General features: G+C 37.8%; 1 protein-coding gene across 2 annotated transcripts in view; it reads right to left on the reverse strand.

Annotated features, from left to right (window-relative positions):
• The window catches only part of CUBN (cubilin), a 283,940-nt gene that overhangs the window by 38,986 nt on the left and 224,970 nt on the right, over positions 1-19,984 (reverse strand). For both annotated transcript variants that reach the window (XM_045463384.1, XM_045463382.1), the window contains 4 exons: positions 18,441-18,590; positions 8,227-8,427; positions 5,356-5,485; positions 2,076-2,293 (listed from right to left, as the gene is read on the reverse strand). In XM_045463384.1, coding sequence (XP_045319340.1) covers positions 2,076-2,293; positions 5,356-5,485; positions 8,227-8,427; positions 18,441-18,590 — 699 coding nt within the window. The remainder of the gene's footprint in view (positions 1-2,075; positions 2,294-5,355; positions 5,486-8,226; positions 8,428-18,440; positions 18,591-19,984) is intronic.

Here is a 19,984-nt window from a genome sequence, read left to right on the forward strand (position 1 = left end):
AGTCATTGACTGATAGAGCAAAGTGCTCATACGTGAACAGTGCCTCTGACAAGGCAAGATTTTTCCTCCTGTGCTGCTTCACTCCATCAAATCACAATAAGTCCACAGATGCCTTCTTTGTAGCTCAGAAAAACAACATGGTCATTAACGAGGCTGGGGAACACTGACTAAGTCGGGAAGCTTTGTGCAGATGACAACAGCGTGGAGCACTTTAAGACCATTTCAATGGTCATGTGAGAATATATTAGGAAAAAAGGAAAACAACTTGAAAGCAGGTAGCAAGAACAAATGCAAATATATGTCATTTGATTCTAAAGTCTGTGCTAAAGGCAAGAATGTGTGAATTCTTTCGTGTATTAAAAAATAAAATCTCCAAAGGCAAATGAATTTTTCTTTCAAAACAGCCTCTGCGTTTTGCACACCACTTCACGTAGGCAAGTCTATTGAGGCAATACTCCCTGTCTGCCCGTGAGACTGGCTCTCAAGTTATTGTTGATCGAGCCAAGTATGACAGGTGGCAAAGTGGTTTTCTGATACAATTTGTCATGATGTCTGCATTTTGTTAGGAAGCCTTCACACCACGAACGTCTAATTGCTTCCCTCAAGAAATGCACAAAAAAGCGACACATCAAACGTGAAGAAAGCTTAAGGTAAGCTTTGCTCTGTATCAGAGGGATGAAGGTGATCCACAGCATGGGGTAAAGAGAAAGAGAGAGTTTCAATAGTGACTCAGAAAGCTTATTGCAGAAAACGTCTCAGGTCTCTTTAAGTCTTCACTCACAGAGAATGTGATTCGTTTGGTGAGCTGTTCATTTGCAGAACATGAATCACATCTATATCCAAATGGAGGAATCAAAGCACTTTGCAGAGTCAAACGTAAGTTTTCTTAGACTGTGCCATTGGCGCTATGAATATAGATAAACAGAATGGATTAACTCATTTAGAGTTTAAATGACTCAAAGCTCTGAGTCAATTTTATATAATTACTTCTCACACGCAGTGGGAATAAACGGTCTTCAATTTAACCTCACATCTAGCTTTTCCTTTCACCTCTAGAAGACTTCCAGATCATTCTCTCCAGCCCAAATTGCTTCTCGAGGATCAATGTCCTCCTGTATTTCTCCACTTAGGTATCTCTGAGGCCTCCAACCACAACTGCTCCAAACTAAGTCGAGTATTTCTTCCCTAAATCTTAGCCTCCTAAGGTGCCACTATCCAGAAATCGTCAAATCCTCTCCTCCTGCAATATGTCGCCAACTTCCACACTGTACTTCCCATGCACGCTACCTTCTCAGTTTCTCTGAATTCTTGCCTTTCCTTCATTTTCCATTCCCACTGTGTCAATGTGAGCCTTCAACCTTTCCCATCCAGAATTCTGCAGTGAGCTTCTTGTCAGGTCACAGGTTCCCTCCTCTCCAGCCTTCCTCCACCCTGCTACCACTGTCATCTTTCCAGAAAGAAGTCAAGTCTGGCCATGCTGTTTTTACTTAAAATCCTCCCAAGGCTCTTCATCATTTTAAAGATAAAGGCAACACAGGTCATGAGGCCTTTTTTCCTTGATGGAGCCCTTGTCTGCTTTTAGGCTAAAATTCCACCATTTCTGCCAGTGATAAAATGAGGCGCAGGTCTCATTCGAGATGGTTGTGTAGGTAGAGTTTACCTTTGTATACCTAAGAGGTATATTAGTTGAGTCATTGTTTTTAATGGTTATTCATTTTTGAGAGACAGAGACAAAGCGCAAGTGGGGGAGGGGCAGAGAGAGAAGGGGACACAGAATCCGAAGCAGGCTCCAGTCTCCAAACTGTCAGCACAGAGCCCGACACGGGGCTCGAACCCACGAACCATGAGATCATGACCCGAGCCGAAGTCGGATGCTTAACCGACTGAACCACCCAGGCGCTCCATTGAGTGATTGTTTTTTTAATCAAAATACAGCATATGTAATTTTTAAAACCAAAACTTTATGTGACCTATTCCTCAAAATTTAAATGAAAAGCAACTTTGGTCAGGTGAAAAAAAATAAAGCAGAAAAGTAACAGTCATGAAAAATAGATTCATATATCCACAATTCTTACCCAGTGTCTGATGGAAAGTTATTTTCCAACCTCTTGCTGTTTGAAACGAATCTGTCTTGAATACCAGAAGCATGCTGTTATTGTTGCTCTTAATATTTGGTGGAAGAATGGACCCACAGAATTTTCCAAGAAGAGGATTACTGATGTTAGAACCATCATAAATTGCCAGATAGTCTTGGGAGCAGAAGGTGGAGGGAACCACATCAAAATCATTAAACCTGTGGAATGAACCTTGTTAATACTGATGTTCTCCGTTTGGATTTCCATTACAGTATACCTTTAGTTCTTGTAAAAGAACAAAAGGAACCAAAAAATCAAAAAATAAATAAAAATAAAAATAAAAAAAGACAAAGACAAAGACTAGAAGCAGAATATCCATGCTTTACTTGATAGAAAATATTAGAAACAATATGCTGTGTTACTGATTTGATTGCTATAAGCGAAAACTGACATTTAAGATCACTGTGGTTGTTAACAGGAACTTCACCACACATCCCCAGCTCTCTGCCTTCCTGATGTTTGGGAGAATTGCCCATCTGTGCACACTCTGAGGTTCACCATGGCCCCCAGACTTGCTTTGGCCACAGAAATGTAAGCGTAGTGATATGCATTACTTTTTGAACGATGTTTTTAAAAAGTTACTACTCAGTTGGCCATACTGCCTTCCCACTACACTGATGGACCATGGATTCAAATGTACAAATGAAGCTTCTGTCAGCCTGGGCTGCTGAGTGACCAGGCCACATCGGACATACTCATACAGGTGAGGGTGAGAAATGAGCTCATGAAGCTACTGTGCTTTGGGCTTGCTTGTTACCACTCAAAACTATCCTGACAGATACATCCTTAGTTTTACTTTTATGGCCTGAGATAGTATATGGATCTAAGGCCTACACTCTGTCATTTCAAGTAACTAATCCCAGAGTTCCCAAACAATCAAGCCTTTCCACATGGTTTATCTTTAGGATTTTAGGGTGTGTTGACTATAACATGTTTTTTTTTTTAAACCAATTTGAATTATTTGATATCCTTCCCTCATTGTTTTGGAAGTTCTTCTGCTTTCTCAGTTTTTTTTTTCTTTTTGCTAGCAGCTACAATAAATAACATATCAGCAGAATAATTTGAAAATATCTAATTTGAAAATTCCTTTTAAGAGCCTGAAGGAAAAAAAAAAAGATTGGTAAATTCTTTTAAAGCTTTTCATTAGTTCAATTTTTTCCAAGCTAGTGATTAAGAACAAGATGAAAAATTCTTTATTTTCTTTAACCACATGTAATATTTAATGTCCTGATGATGATGATGATGATGATGATGATGATGGTGAGGGCAGAGCAATAGCCAGGTCATTTCTAAAAATACTGCATTTATTTTCATCCTCCTTGGATGACGCATTGATTTTCCACAATGTGCATTCACAAAGAAAGATAAAGATGTGAGTTTCCAAGAAGACTCAGAGAGGCTTTGGCTTTTTATGTTGTATCATTTTTCCCAGAGCACAGAAAATATGTGGAAAGTCCCATTGATAGAAAAGTTTATTTCGCCAGCACACTTTGGGAGCACTGGTGGAGGAAGTCCTCTTTTACAACTGTCTACAACCTCTTTAATGCCTGAGGTAGTATCTCTTTCATAGGCTTTAGGTTCTTGGAAAGAGCCTAATAAATAATTTTCCAAACATGCTGACATGGACTTTGACTATGATGAGCCCAGGGCCCAGGGAGGAAACAGAAATATATGTTATCAACATATGTAGTATATAGATCAACTATAATCCTGCGGACGTAGAAGCAAATGCTGTCGCATCATGGCAGATGACAAGACTGACTCCTTACACTTCTGTTCATAGGCCTCCTGCTCTGGACCATCTGACAGCTTTGGTTTATTCTTTTGTTCCTAGGACTTAAAGGGCTTTTTCACCCTTTGGGCACAGCTTCATTACAAATAATCCCAGGGGAGATCGGCTTTCTTCAAGATCCAGTCTAGAGACCACTTACTGTCTGCTACAGGAACCCAGTCAGGCTGGGTGAGACTTGTCTTTACATCCAAAGACCTGTTTGATATATGAGGTCCCTGGAGGCAAACTGCAGAAAGGATATCGTTTTTAGGGATGAAAGTGATCACAAACATTTAGTCGGGGTGGCGGGGGGCTAGGTAGGGGAGAACCTAGCCCGTCAACCTTCTATAAAGAATTCTAGGGGCGCCTGGGTGGCTCAGTCGGTTAAGTGGCCGACTTTGGCTCAGGTCATGATCTCGCGGTCTGTGGGTTCGAGCCCCGCGTCGGGCTCTGTGCTGACAGCTTAGAGCCTGGAGCCTGTTTCGGATTCTGTGTTTCCCTCTCTCTGACCCTCCCCCGTTCATCCTCTGTCTCTCTCTGTCTCAAAAATAAATACACGTTAAAAAAAAAAAAAAAAAAAGAATTCTAGATTGCTGTGAACCACACCAGCTTTCAGAGTTTTCTGCCATAAACTGTGTATCACTGAAATACAAGACTTACAAATACTAAGTTATCTCAGATGAATGTGATTTTGAACTTTATCACTTATAACTGGAGGTCATATTCCCTTAATCAGTCCTGCGGGGAGTAGGTAGGATTAGGGGACAGTTTTACTGATGATATAAGCGATACTGAATAGCACCAGTTTAGAGGTGTTCTGATACATGGATAAAAATACATTTCTTAAGTAGTCAGGAAATATTTGCCCTTCAAGAGATAGCACAGGGAAATATTAAGGACATGGCTTTGGGAGAAAATATGATGTGAATTCAGATTTTGAGTCTTCATTTAATAGCATAGCACATTGAGAAAGTTATTTGACCCTTCTAAGCCTCAGTTTTCTCATCAGTAAACTGAGTTTAGTAATAAATACCTCATATGACTGTTTTCAGAATGAAAGAAGGGAATTAAGTGAAGTGTCAATTAAAGTCCCTTGTGTATATAATAAGTGTCCAACAAATGGATACTACTTTCCCTTGCTGTTCCCAAGACAGGTTTATAATTTTACAACCCATTATACGAGGCTCTTTTGAAACTGTTGGAAAATTATAATATTCATTTTCACTGGCGGAGTGCCTGTTTTTCTCCCTAATCACTACTGGCTTGTGTGGGAGGAAGGACACCCATTTCCTGGATTTATACTTCACTCTCAACAAAAACTTCACTCTCCCTTCCTCGAGGTTCCCTTATATACCTCCAAGAAGAATCGGTGTTCTTTATCGTGAAGGACTGTCTTTTCCGTAAATAGAGCTGAACATATTTTAAAGAAGGTACATCTGTCTTACATACTTGAGCTGAATCACTCTGTCCTCTCTGCCGATGATGGTGTACAAACAGTATATATTGTTGGGGTAGTCTGAATGTGCATAGGCAGGGCTCCTGATGACCCCGATGGAGAAGTTGAACACACCGCCACAGGCTGCAATAGAAAACAGAGAACAAGTATTTCATGAGAACAAGTATTACTCATAGTATGAAAGAATAATTTTGAGATATCCTTTCCATTGTACCTTTTCCCCTAAGAGATATAACAATCATCTGTGTTAAAAAAACTCAACCCCCCCCCTTCATTGTTGTTTACAAATAATATTGATTGTTCCACTGAGCTCAGAGAAAGAGACAGTAAGGGAGTAGAAGCAGGGAAGAATACTTTAAGGCACATCTTGGAATAGAATGAGTCTGAGTCAAATTAATGACCAGGATGAAAATAATGAGAAAGAACATTTCATGTGGTTGGGGTATAACTACCCTTTCCTTTCCTAACGTGTTTTTTTTTTTTTTTAAGTTTTTAAAATTTATTTATTTATTTATTTTTTTAATTGTTGCTAGAGAGAGGGACAGAGCACAAGCAGAAGAGGGGCAGAGAGAGGAGACACAGAATCTAAAGCAGGCTTCAGGCTCCACGCTGTCAGTACAGAGCCTGACATGGGGCTCGAACTCACAAGCTGTGGGATCATGACCTGAGCCGAAGTCGGCCACTTAACCAACTGAGCCACCCAAGTGCCCCTTCCCTATGTTTAACTGACAGATTGAGAGGGATGACAGAGATAACTGGAAGCTTAGAAAAGGCATGCAGATTTGTTGTGAGCATCTGAACCCAGGAAGGATTGTGATCTGGAAATCTTTAATATAGATTAAAGATCTTAAATATAGAGTCTCTTCTGTCAAAGATAGACTATTATTATAAGGTGAAGTGTTGGAAATAGTTTTTAGAACTTTCAAGGTTAGTTCCTTTCATGGGCTCAGATGCATAGCTTTTGGGTCCTTTGTATTTTCATTTAGTTGCGAGACTGGTAAGGACTGTATTTGCCCAAATTTGGAGTAATGGTCTTTAATTTAGCAAGCATGAAGAGGCTAGCTCTACTCCCCACCCTAACTCCAGCAATCAATAGCCCAGAGCCCTCAGTTATTTCTATTAATTAAAAAACAACAGCCATAAAAAGAGAATCAATTCCCATTATTAAAAATATAAAATTATTATTTTTGCTTGGCCTTACATATAAGGAGGATTGGATTATGCCACACAATGATGGAAAGTGCCCCACTCCTTACAGTGAGAAAGGCTTATGTTTATCTTATGATCCCAAAATTACAATGTTAGTATATTTTGATGATATTTCTATGGTTTATATAATGTCAATAGGTCTATTCCATTTACATGTCTTATAAATGACAAATTACAGCTGCCATTTAAGGTTAGTAAGGTTATTTGTTGGTTGGCTGCTTGCTTGGTTAGTTTATAGTCCCTCAGGTAAGCCCATTTTTCAAGGAAGGCAATTCTCTACATGCCCACAAGTATTCACACACTCAGACCTCTGGAGACAAATGTAGTGAATTAAACATAAGATTTGTGTAACCATTATTTTATTTCAGCTTATACACAGTTATTTGGTCTCTGAAAGCTTACCAATGTCCCCAAGCCCCCAAATTGGTACCTTGTCAGAATCTGAAATCTTAAAGTCAACACTCTGTAAATGAGACTCTCATCATAGATACGGTAAAGCTTACCCACAGTATTTTGGGGAAAAGGAGAGATTAAAAACTAGAAGAACATAAAGCAGCATCTAAGTCTCCAAAACACCAGTGATGCCACAAGAATAAAACAACCTGATACTCCTCTTCATTCAACAAGACAACTGGGGGAAGGAATGCTTACTGTGCCCACATCCATTCTCTTTGTGCCCATGGACCTACGGAACCACACACAGCCACACTTTACAAATGGGGTTATTAGGACTCAGGTCACAGCTAATGTGAATGAATTATAGAAGCCTTTTTCATGAGTCAGTTTCCAATCTTCTCTGTGGATGGGGGGCAGTGAAAGAAAACGATTTAACTTTAGCAATGACCTTTGGTCAAGTAAAGACATAACAAAACAAAGCTTTGGCCAGATTTGTGTGCCCTTGTTACTGAAACTGGGATGGCATCTTAAAAATGGCCAGTGACCTGACCAAGTTTATTGCAGGAGAGGAAAAGACTATTGAAAATAGGGAAACATAATCTTATGGTTTTCAAATACATGATTAAATCGTCTATAGCGAATGAAAAGATCCTGGTAGCTACCAAGACCGTTGCTCAATCCATGACATGCCTTTTCACTTTGCCTTTGAAATAAAGAAGTTGCAAATTATAACAGAGTTGAATATATCAACCTTTTCTTTTCCATTAGACCTTATGCTTTTTGTATATTATTTAAAAATTATTTCCGAACAGAACATCACAACGATATTCTCTTCAACTTTTTTTCTAAATCATAAAATACTGCTTTTCACATTAGCAAAGTGATTTGGAGAAATGAAACAGGTATCTGGATAATCCAGGCCAAAAGTCACCTTTATATAATATACTAACAACTAAAGACAGCAGGAACGTTAATTCTAACTTAAATTACCAAAATAAATTCCAATCTTCCATTTGGTTTTCAAAGAGTAGTTCTACCCAAAGTTCATTGAAAAGGTCCCCTCCCCCCATTTTTTGTTTTTTGTGTTGATTTTTGAAGAAAATGCCTGCGTATTTGTAGAGCAGGCATCTAATTGATAATTTTTCCCCTTAATGTGTCTGAGTCTTCAAGTGGTGATGTATTAATCACCATTAAAACTCCTTATGGGAATGACTCAAGAAAAGAAGCAAATTCCAGACAATATCATTATAGCTACTCACGGGTTATCTTATAGTCAAGCTTGAATCCCAAGGCAGTGGTGTATGCATTTGAGTAGAAGTTGAACAGCACCGGGCCTACGATGGTGACAGGAGGTAGGATCTCGTCACCACATATGGTGGCAAAAGGCGTGGAAGAGAAGCTGGAGCCTCTGATAACGTGAAGGCCATCACTGTCACAGCTACCCGTTACGGCTGAGCGAGCTGCATAGAACACGGAACAACCAGCGTTAGAATCAGAAACAACACGTGTGATCAGTGCTATCAATGTTCAGATAAAAATGTAATGCAGATTCATGCAATGTACACAGAAATTAAAAGAAGAGTCAAGAGCTATTTTGGTAAGTCGCTATTTAACTTGGTGTCCTGATGAAACCATGTTTACCCTAGTTATAAAGCAAGCGGTATGAGAAAACAGGTAGATCTCCACAATAGATAAATCCGGCTCTCAAACAATCCAGAATTTTCTTCCTTTATAAAATGGCTCCTTTCATTCAGTGACTATAGACTGAGAACAATTTTGCCTGCCAGGGACACTGGGCAAGACGTGAAGACAACATTTCGTTGTAACGCTGGGGTGCACTAGTGGCACGGAGTGGGGCGAGGCCAGGGGTCCTGCTAAACATGTTCCAGTGCTCAGGGCAACCCACACCTTCCCCTCCTCCCACCACGACAAAAGTCACCTGGCCCAAAATGTCAACCACACTGCTTTTGCAAAACCCTGCTCTAAAAAAATGTCTTTAATGTTTATTTACTTCTTGACAGAGAGAGACAGAGCATGAATGGGGGAGAGGCAGAATGAGAGGGAGACACGGAATCCAAAGCAGGCTTCAAGCTATCAGCACAGACCTCAACACGGGGCTCTAACTCACAAGCTGAGTGATCATGACCCAAGCCGAAGTCAGATGCTGAGAGCAGTGAGCCACCCAGGCATCCTGCAAAACCCTGTTTTAACTTAATGCATATGTACAGATAAGGGACTCCTACCATGGAGAGATAATGAGAAATTCCTTAATATTCACTGAACAACATTTTTAAATATTCACACAAACAACATTAGTTAAGAGTTTAGTGACTGTTAGATATACATATCTATATATCATTGTTTTTTTTCTAATTATATATGCATAGAAATATATACTCTAAGCCATTCCACAGAGAAATGCAAAACACTATAAACAAAATATTTAAAAGACTTATTACTGCACCCTATGCAGTCATTTTTATAGGTTAATGACACTGTGAAAACATTAATGGGATCATACTGAGCATGATCTTTTGTAACTTAATTTTTATTAACATAAAATAACATAACCACGCATTTTATGTGGTTAAATATTCTTTTAAAACATTGACTTTAATGCATACATAAAACTCTAACATATAGATGTACCATATTAAGTTCAATTAATCCTCCATTGCTTGCTAATTCTATCTTTTCCACCTTATTTTGATTAAAAATACTGTTGAAACAAACACTCTTGTACATAGATATTTGCTGAAGTTTCTCATTATGTCATTAGGATATGTTTTTAGAAGTTGGGTTACTGGTATAAAGGTAAGGTTCTTTTTAGGTTTATCAAGTGGCCCTTTGGAAAGGTGTTTTTAACTTATAGTACCACGGCAACTGAGGTATCTAACATTGTCCCCAGTTCTACATTTGCATTCTCCTGGAGATAAACTCTGCCCCATTAATAATCACTGCCCATTTACTCCTCCCTCTTTACTGCTCTCCCAACCCTAGGCAACCACGAACCTACTTTCAATCTCTATGGATTTGTCCACTCTGGACATTTCACATAAACAGAATTGTGTCATATGCAGTCTTTTGTCACTGGCTGCTTTTACTCAACGTGATGTTTTTGCGTTTCATCCATGTTGCAGCATGTGTTGGTATTTCATTCCTTCCAAGGCTGAGTAGTATTCCATTATATGGATAGACCACAGTTTGTTTATCCATTCAGCAATTAATGGACATTTGGTTTGTTTCTACCTTTTGGCTATTATGAATCATGCTGCAGTGAACATTCATGTACAAGGTTTTGTGTGGACATATGGCTTCAATTCCCTTGGGTATTTAAGCAGGACTAGAATTGACGACTCATATGGTAACTCTCTGTTTAACATTTTTAGGACCTGACTATTTTCCAAAGATGCTACACCATTTTACCACCCCACCAGCACCATAATAGGGTTCCAGTTTCCCACCCCCTCATCAACACTTGTTATTGTCTGTCTTTATTTAGCTATCCTAGTGGGTACAAAGTGATAGCTCATTGTGGTGTTGATTTGCATTTCCCTATGACTAATGACACTAAGCATCTTTTCATGTGCTTATTGGATACTCTCTTTGCATACTCTCTTTGAAGAAATGTCTATTCAGACCCTTTGCCATTTTAAAATTAGGTCGTACATCTATTATTGTTGACCTGTAAGAGTTCTTTCATATTCTGGACACCAGCATGGTCACAAATCTCTATTTCTTTTGGATAAATGCCTAAGAGTGGAATTGCTGGGTCAGAAATTATAATTCCAGGGACTATCATAATCATAATCATTGTTATTATTTTTATAGAATCCCACTATCCTGAGCACTGTTGATAGATTGATTACTTCAAGATAGGATGTCGGACCCAATCTAGACCAATCAGGTGTGTTCAAACTGTAACTGAGTAAGAGGGAGTCAATAGTAGAAGCCACAGATGTTCAACTTGGAAAACATCAGCAGCTGTCTCCTGACATGTGACAGAAGGTCTGCTGCGGTAGGAGAAAATGAAGTTGTCGTGCGGAAAGCAACAAAAAGAGATGGGGGTGGGGCGGGAGTGGGAAGGAAAGAGAGCATTCTGAAGGATTCTTGTTCCTGCTTCCACTTGTTCTGGAAGCCCATAACTCCCTTCTTATTTTAAACCTCCCATTTATGAGAGAAGATAGCCCAGCATTCTTCCTATAAACTCTGTATCAATGCTAACCTGAAGATCATCTACCACTTCTAACTGAAATAAGCTTGATAAATGCATTTTCTTTTACATATCAGTATATTAAAAATCCCCCTCTCCTTTTCAGATGTATTATCTTAGAGAAAAAATTGATGGAGGACATTTGGGTCCCTATCTATGTTTCTACCCAACTTCAATCTTGAGTATGAGTTCAAGATATTTATTAAATTAACCTCAAAGAATTTCTTCATTGGAATAGGAATGCTTCTAATTGGAGACAAATCTCCTAGAAATGTGAAAGACTTAACTCCATGACAATACCATATAAATAGAAGCAATATGTTGTTGGGAAAAAAAGGACAAAAAAAGAAATACATTAAACTCAGATGCATAGTTTGAATTCTGAAAGATTATGTACCCTTAATTGTAACCTCTTAATTTGTGCTCCAGCCACCAAAATCTTTATTGGAACTTTAAAAATTCAGAGTAGGTGAGTTTGAGAATCAAAAAATATTATGCATTAGCTTAAAAATATCTTTAGCCATCAACAATATATAAAGTTATAATAGCAAAATCACAGAATGAAAGGAAATACTGCCAATGCTACATTAAAAGCTTGGTTCCACTTTTATCCAATAGTTTGCTATGCAGATATCTGTTAAGTATTAAAGAGTTAGTTTTTAAGTTGTTGACCTAATGATATAGACTATTACAGTGGTGGTTGTCTTAGAAAATTATGGAAAGGTTGTGAAACATGGGTAAAACGTGTCATAGAGTTGATCATGTTTCCAAAATATTAATTAAAGGAACCAGTTCATTTCTAGAAAGTTTGCCAAATAGCAGTGGTACATCTATAACAAGATACAACCAAAACTCATTAACTGTTCACAAAAGATCTATGTTCAACAATAAGGACATTGGGTAGGGGAGAGGCAGAGGAAGTTGAGAGAGGATTTTATAATCTTTTTGTAGATGGCTAGAGAGTATCAAACAACTAAACCATTCAAAAAAATCTGCTCATCTGCACAGCCTGACTCAATATTATGAAAGTTATGATATTTGGCAAGTTGCTTGGTGGGTTAAGACATTCTTAGATCCTTTCCAGCAGTCATTTCTTGAAGGTAGGATGTCCTTCTAAATTTTATCCATAAAAAAATCAAACTCTACATGATATCAGAATTTATAAAATTTACCTGAAGTCCAAGAACATAACAAGGATTAGCATAAACAAGGTAAAGTATAAGAAAATGAGATATAACTATCTTGATAGGGATAAAGTAATTCACACATATATATCCTTTCCTCAAGCTCTACTTATCACATCACCACACAGTCTGATTCTTGGTGACAAAGACCACAGTTATCAGATAATAATATTAAACACTCCTAAATAATCATAGGGGGAAACCAATTGAATATACAATAAAAATATACACAAACCTCTCAAATAGAATATAGTTAAATGCAACTAGCATGATCGCCTTCTAGGAAGAGAAAGGAACTTGGTCAAGGCTTGGAGAAGTTCTTCAAGGACCAAGGTAAATATCCAAGTTGAGTTTATGGCCAAGAGGTAACATTTATTAGACATATGAGGACTTATCAGGAAGAGGTAACCTGAGATTGAATGATGTATTCTCCTTGGACTAGAGCCTGTATCATGAGAAAAGGAGCTCCAGTCATTCTTAATTCTATCTTTAGCAAATAATTTGATGTATATTTACTACTGAAATCTCTGAAGTGTAAAGCAATCCTCCATCATTTGTTTTGATGATTATTTTCCATCCTTCTAAAAAACTTTGAGATTGTATTTTTTGAAATGGGTAAGGCTCTATCCAATGTATTGAAATACAATTTTTATCACACTCTTCTGACTTTATTACAGAGAAATGTTCAATTCTGAATGCCATTATGATTCCAAGAACTTGGAGAGAACTGAAAGGAAACCAAGGATGAGTAATTCAGCAAATAGTATAAACTTGTAAAATTTAGATTCAGAGTGCAATTTTTCTTGAGAGCCATAGATTGAGAGGCAGAGATATCTAAGAGGACTACAGATAGGGAAAAATCATTTGGGTTGGACTATTTTAATACTGTAGATAAGATAAAGTCTTTTCAGTAAAGCAGGGAAGAGCTCTGGGAAAAGGTACATGAAGTAGGGGGCAGCAATGCCTAGTCAACATTGCTCCTAGTAGCTTGGAGACTGGATTGCCCAATGGGGGAATGACCGAGTGGGACCAAGAAGCATGTGCCAGCCTAGAACTAAGCTCTACAGGATGTGCAGGCCAAAGTCTTGTAACCCAGGCAAGCAGGGAATCCCACACAACTGAACTCTCGCCTCTAGGGCTTGACCAATTTGAATAAACCATCAAGAGTAACTATTTCAAAAGAAGCATTGCCCAATGCTTTCTAAAATAATACATTGTGAAATGTGCCTACATTCTGATTTCTTTAGAAACAGTTAAGAAAGCAAAGAGAAGAAATGGTTAAGTAGTTGCAAAATGCCATTAAAAAATAAAACCTTAGATTATATGGCAGGGGGTAACGTGAACTAAGACAATTGACAAAATCTAATCATTGGGCTTCTTTGTGCGAAAAAGAGCAAAAGGAAAAATCTAAACTAAATTTTCTTTTCTTTTCTCTTTTAGCTTATATGAGGTATGACCTGTAAACCAGGAGCTCTCAGTAAATTTTAAAAATTCAGCCAAATATTACAAAGGACTTACCATCTGGCCACTCTGTGAATCTAGCCCTAATCTTCTTGGGACCTTTTGAGGCCATCTTTGAGGCCATCTTTAGAGGAGAGTGAGCAAAACATTTGCCTTTCTGTTTGTCTCCAATTTCTGTGCCAAGGTGCTACTCTACTATTTAGTTCTTATCAACTGATCTGAGAAAAACTGAATTTAGAATTTGCCTAGGGGAGCCTAGTTGGCTCAGTCGGTTAAGCATCTGACTCTTGGTTTCAGCTCAGGTCATGCTCTTGTGGTTCGTGAGCTTGAGCCCTGCATCTGGCTCTACACTGACAGCACAGAGCCTGCCTGGGATTCTCTCTCTCCCTCCATCTGCCCTTTCTTTGCTTTCTCTCTCAAAATAAATAAACTTCAAAAAAAAAGAAAAAAGATTTTGCCTAGATTTAGGATTTTTTAGTGAAGAATTTTTAAACTTTTCATTCTCACTAAGGTGAATCAATGTTATAATTGATTTTAATGATAAAAAAAATCAAGAAATAGAAGGCCTTCACTTGCCATAGGGTACCTCATCTATAGTATCTCATCTATAAGGTAGAAAATAAATCAATAGAAATAAAAATAAATGGTCAGTCATCTTCCCAGCAATGTCGAGGCCTCTCTTTGGGCACATGAATAATGAAAACACAAAACTACACTTTGTGACCATTCAATATTTGGGAAAATTAAATAAATATTTATTCAAGAACATCTGATTCCAAAATAAGTACAAACATTGACAGTTTCTCTCTTACACTTTGTTGTTAGCTTTTGTCTGTTTTTGGTGTTTCCTTTTTGACCAAAAGAAACATATTGAATTTGTCAATTTTCTTCTTTTTTACAGCTTTTTTTTTTTTTTAAGAGCGCGAGTAAGCGAGAGTGTGAGCAAAGCAGACAGGCAGAGGTAGAGGGGAGAAAGAGAGAAAATCCCAAACTGGCTCCACACTCAGCATGGGGCCCAACACAGGGCTCAATCCCATGATTCCGGGATCAGGAGCTGAGCCAAAGTCAAGAGTTGGATGCTCAACTAACTGAGTCACCCAGGTGCCCCTTTTTAAAAATTTTTAAATTTTATTTTTTTAATGTTTATTTTTGAGAGAGAGAGAGAACAGAAGCAGAGGAGGGGCAGAGAAAGAAAGGGAAACACAGAATCTGAAGCAGGCTCCAGGCTCCAAGATGTCAGCACAGAGCCTGATGCGGGGCTTGAACCCATGAACCGTGAGATCACGACCTGAGCTGGAGTCAGACACTTAAGCAACTGAGCCACCCAGGCACCCCTGGTTTTCATTTTTTATATTTTACAACTTTTAACACCAAGAGCCATTTCAATCTTGGGGTGACATTGAGGGAAAAAAAAAATGTTGCCTTGTAAATGCTCAAACAGAAATTTTTCCCATGACTTTTAATTGATCTCACTGCAATTTTTATATTTCATCAGTAATTATATAGAATATATGTAATAGATTATATATGATGTAATACAGAAGATCACATAACCTCCTGTAGTGGAAGGTAGGTCACTGAACGTTTGCAGTCTCCCGATGGTGAAAGCACCAGGGTAGAGTGGAGTAATCAGTATGCTAGCCCGAACAGCAATACCTTCCCTAACAATGCCTTCCAATTGTCAGTGTTTGGGAGATACAACATACAAGTATATGGCCCCGTTGTATTTTGTAGTCTGGGATAGCCCATCTTATTTTTGCCAGCTCTACCTTTCATGCTAATGACCCACCAAAAGAGTAGATCTAGAACCCTCATCTCTGCCAAGGTCAACAGGGCTCTGTTGATGTGCTGGGCTCAGAAATGCTCAGACAAATGTGGACAGTCTTTGAGAAACAGTTCCTTTGGCCTAGCTAGAAAGGCTAAGTCTCCTGAAAAAAAATGAAACGAAACGAAACGAAACGAAGCTAAGCGAAACGAAACGAAACAAACGAAACGAAACAAAACGAAACGAAACGAAACGAAATAAAATAAAATAAAATAAAATAAAATAAAATAAAATAAAATAAAATAAATAAACCTGAAGCTTTTTGAGGGGAACAACTTTCGTTTTATCACAACATATGAACATGAATTCCTCAGGCTCACTTTGGAAGAGGTGGAAGGTTATTTTTACTGTAGCTAATGAATATCTGGCTTGTTAATGATATTCAGTGAATGTCAGCATTGCTATGGTTAGTGATAAGAATCTAATTACAAGATAAATTTGATTAATGTTGCCCTTTTTGGGAATCATCATAATTCAATTAATCTATAGCCGGAAATTACTCAAACATGCCGAGTACCTGCAACACTGGAAATGTCACAAGACATTATCATAAGTCTATCATCTTATTAAGAAAATCAACCTTTCAATGGGGTGAGGGTTAGCAAATAACTTAATCTGGGAAAAACAAGTATCTGTTCTAGGCAACTGGTGTTAAGTTCTATCTGGAGAGCCAGAATGGTGGCAACAGCAAAAATAACAAAACAGTGGCCACTCTGATATATTATAATTCACAAAATAGGCTTCTACAAGCATTATTTGAGTTTCATAACTACTATTTTATATTTTTAAAAAATTGCGTTTGAGAAAGAAAGGTTAATTTGCACAAAGTCACCTGACTAGTACGTGGTTGACGTGGCATTGAAACATATTCTAATTTTTTTTTAATTTTTATTTATTTCTGAGAGAGAAAGAGACAGAGACAGAGCTTGAGTGGGGGAGGGGCAGAGAGAGAGGGACACACAGAACCCGAAGCAGGTTCCAGGCTCCGAGATGTCAGCACAGAGCCCGAAATGGGGCTTGAACTTGTGAACTGTGAGATCAGGACCTGAGCCGAGGTCAGAAGCCCAACCGACTGAGCCACCCAGGTGCCCTGGGATACATTCTAAAATGCTGTGCGCTCTCCCACCACCCCAGGCCAGTGGTCCCAAGGATGCTTGGGGTCAGTATGGGTTCCTTTGTCATAAAACATATACCATTGGCATTGGCAGTGTTTTTGTGGCTATATTATATGGTCTATCTACCAGCGTCTCTTTTTTTAATTCTAAATGATATTGGCAGATGACATTTTTATGATTAATTTAATGAGAACAAATGCACAATCCAAGCCACATGCTTTTCTCCTGTTATTAAAACAACTTTTCCCCAATTATAAAAATAATAGAAAAGGTATGAAGAAAATACATATCACCTATAAATCTATGCATAGTGGTAAACTCTTAAAGTACTGCTTTATATAGCCTACGCATGTTATTATTATTATTATTTTTGCTCTTATAATACTTCTGTTTTTTTAATTTTTTTTTTTCAGGAGTAGAATTTAGTGATTCATCACTTACATACAACACCCAGTGCTCATCCCAACAAGTGCCCTCCTTCATCACCCATGTAGCCCATCCCCCAACCCAACACCCCTCCAGCAACCCTCAGTTTGTTCTCTGTATTTAAGAGTCTCTTATGGTTTGCCATCCTCTCTATTTTTATCTTATTTTTCCTTCCCTTTCCCTTTGCTCATCCGTTTGGTCTCTTATGTTATTTTTACATACAAAATTGGATCATTTTAGATATACTGTTTTACCTTCCCCTAATACTTCACATACTGTGAACACATTTTTATACTACGGAGATGTTGTGCCAGCAAATGCTGAAAAGATACATTTTACTTCATTTTCCATTTTCACAGTGACAGGCATCAATTCATACTTGGCATTTTTTAGCAAACACATGTGCCAAAATTTACAACCTGTAGAGATGTGGGAAAAGGAGGTCATAGAAAAAGGATAAAGTGAGAGAAGCTTTGTATAATTTATCAATGTAGCAGTACTGACATGTCATTCTTATCTTTATGAAACATAAATTTCCTCAATGCTGAATACTGTAGGATATTTTGCTTACTGTAGCTTTTCACGGGCATGGGAGACTAACCCAAACAGAAAGAAATTTGGGTTACGCAGAGGTAGCGTGACAAATCTACAGGCTAATTATAATTTAGAAATGGAAAGTTAATTTGTAAAGAATAAACTTTAAAAAATCTTAAAAAAAAAAAAAACCTCTATCACTAACATGTGCTACCTTTCAAGACTTTTCTTTTTTCTTTAAGCAATTCGTATGATGCTTCTGTTACATTCTTAAAGCTCTTATGTTACTTTTTTCATATCTGGATGGAATATATAGAATGGTACATATGGTCTTAAAATACCAAATGGAATTTTAATCATGTTTACATCAAAAATACTCTAACATTTTATTTTTTTAATGTTTATTTATTCTGAGAGACAGAGAACATGCCCGTGAGCAGGGAAGGGGCAGAGAGAGGGAGAGAGAGAATCTCAAGCAGAATCCACACTGTCAGCAGAGACCAATTTGGAGCTTGATCTCACGTATCCTGAGATCTCGACCCGAGCCTAAATCAAGAGTAGAATGCTCAAGTGAGTGACCCACCCAGGTGCCCCCAAAATACTCTAACATTTTAAATATTTCCTTCAAGTGATGAATTTATACCACCTCTGGCTCTATTTATCACTCATTCATTTATTAAGAATCTAACTGTAATTTACATAAGAATAAACTTACCTTCCAAGTGGAAAGACACAAAAGTCAGGAGGACCAGGGACAGAGGATCAGCCTCGATGATGTAGGTGCAATTCATGTCGTTGTCATAGTGCTTTGGGTAGTTTGGAGAAAGGATGTAACCTGAAGGGTTGGTGAAATTACCTCCACATCCTATGTGGGAAGAAAAAGGCATAATCAGAACATTTGTTTTCAAGTGTAGGATCTTATCAGCGAGGGAAAGACTCAAGTTCTCTAGAGACATATTTCCTGACATATTCCAAATGAAAGAAACAATAACTAAGGGGATGGGGCTCTGATTTTTAAAATACATATGCAGCCAAAATGAGTACATTGTATGTGTTTTAGAAAATGATGCAGAGTTTGGGGCTAGGTAGTAGACATTTTACCAAAAATCCATCGCAGATCACTTAATTTGAAGATAATATGGAAAGGATAACTGGGCAAAGATCGAATACGGTTCATGTAGATAAAGACATAAAACAGATGAAGTGATCTGTACACTTACACGGTTTTGTTCATTTGTTTGTTTGTTGTTTTTTAAGGAGGCTCCGTGTTCAATGTAGGGCTTGAACTCATGATCCTGAGATCAAAAGGAAAATGTTCTACTGACTTGAGCTAGACAGGTGCCCCCATTTAATGGTTTTAAAATATCTTATAATAACATTAAAACTATGTTATTTTCATTAATATTGTAATCTGGCCACAAAAGCAATGCCTGCTTTTAAAAATGTTGAATTTACTAATGCCAATTCTTATCAAATTCTCACATGGATGATTCCCTGGTGTCAGAAATAGAGAACCATCCTCTTACTGATGTGGAAAACAAAGGCAAAAGAAATGTAGAAAAAAGTCAAATTTCCTTACAACTTGCAGCCCATTGACAAGGACTTACGGCAGGCAGGGTGACCTTCCTCCAGGAACTCATCTGCCTCAATGGTAATACTTTGCTAGGGGCAAAAGGCAACCTTAGCTTGATATTATCCCCAACCTCCTGTAAGTCTCCTTTAACATATAAAAATCTCTTTGGGGGAGTCTGGGTGGCTCAGTTGGTTAAGCTTAAGTGTCCAACTCTTTGTTTCGGTTGAGGTCATGATCTCATGGTTCATGAGTTCAAGCCCCACATCAATCCACAGGGATTCTCTCTCTCTCCCTCTATCTCTGCCTCTCCCTCTCTCTCTCAAAATAAATAAATAAATAAATAAATAAATAAATATTTGTTATATTTATATGTATATATTTAGAATATAATATAAAATAATACTATAATATAATATTTATTATATATAATTAATATTTTATATATATATATATATATATATATATATATATATATATATAGCCTCTTTGGAAACTTCGTGTATTTCTAACCACCCTCCCCAAGATATAAGTTAGCAATCATCCTGCAAACGTATGGCACACTGATACACATCTGAAGGGTCTCATGACTAAGGGTTTACTAGACAGTAGTAAATGACCTTATCCTAACAACATCTGGCCCCTCAAGGTCCTGGAAACCTTGCTTCCAAATTCCTTAGAGACTCAGC

Source organism: Leopardus geoffroyi, chromosome B4 (genome assembly GCF_018350155.1).
Source record: "Leopardus geoffroyi isolate Oge1 chromosome B4, O.geoffroyi_Oge1_pat1.0, whole genome shotgun sequence".
Classification (NCBI taxonomy): Eukaryota; Metazoa; Chordata; class Mammalia; order Carnivora; family Felidae; genus Leopardus; species Leopardus geoffroyi.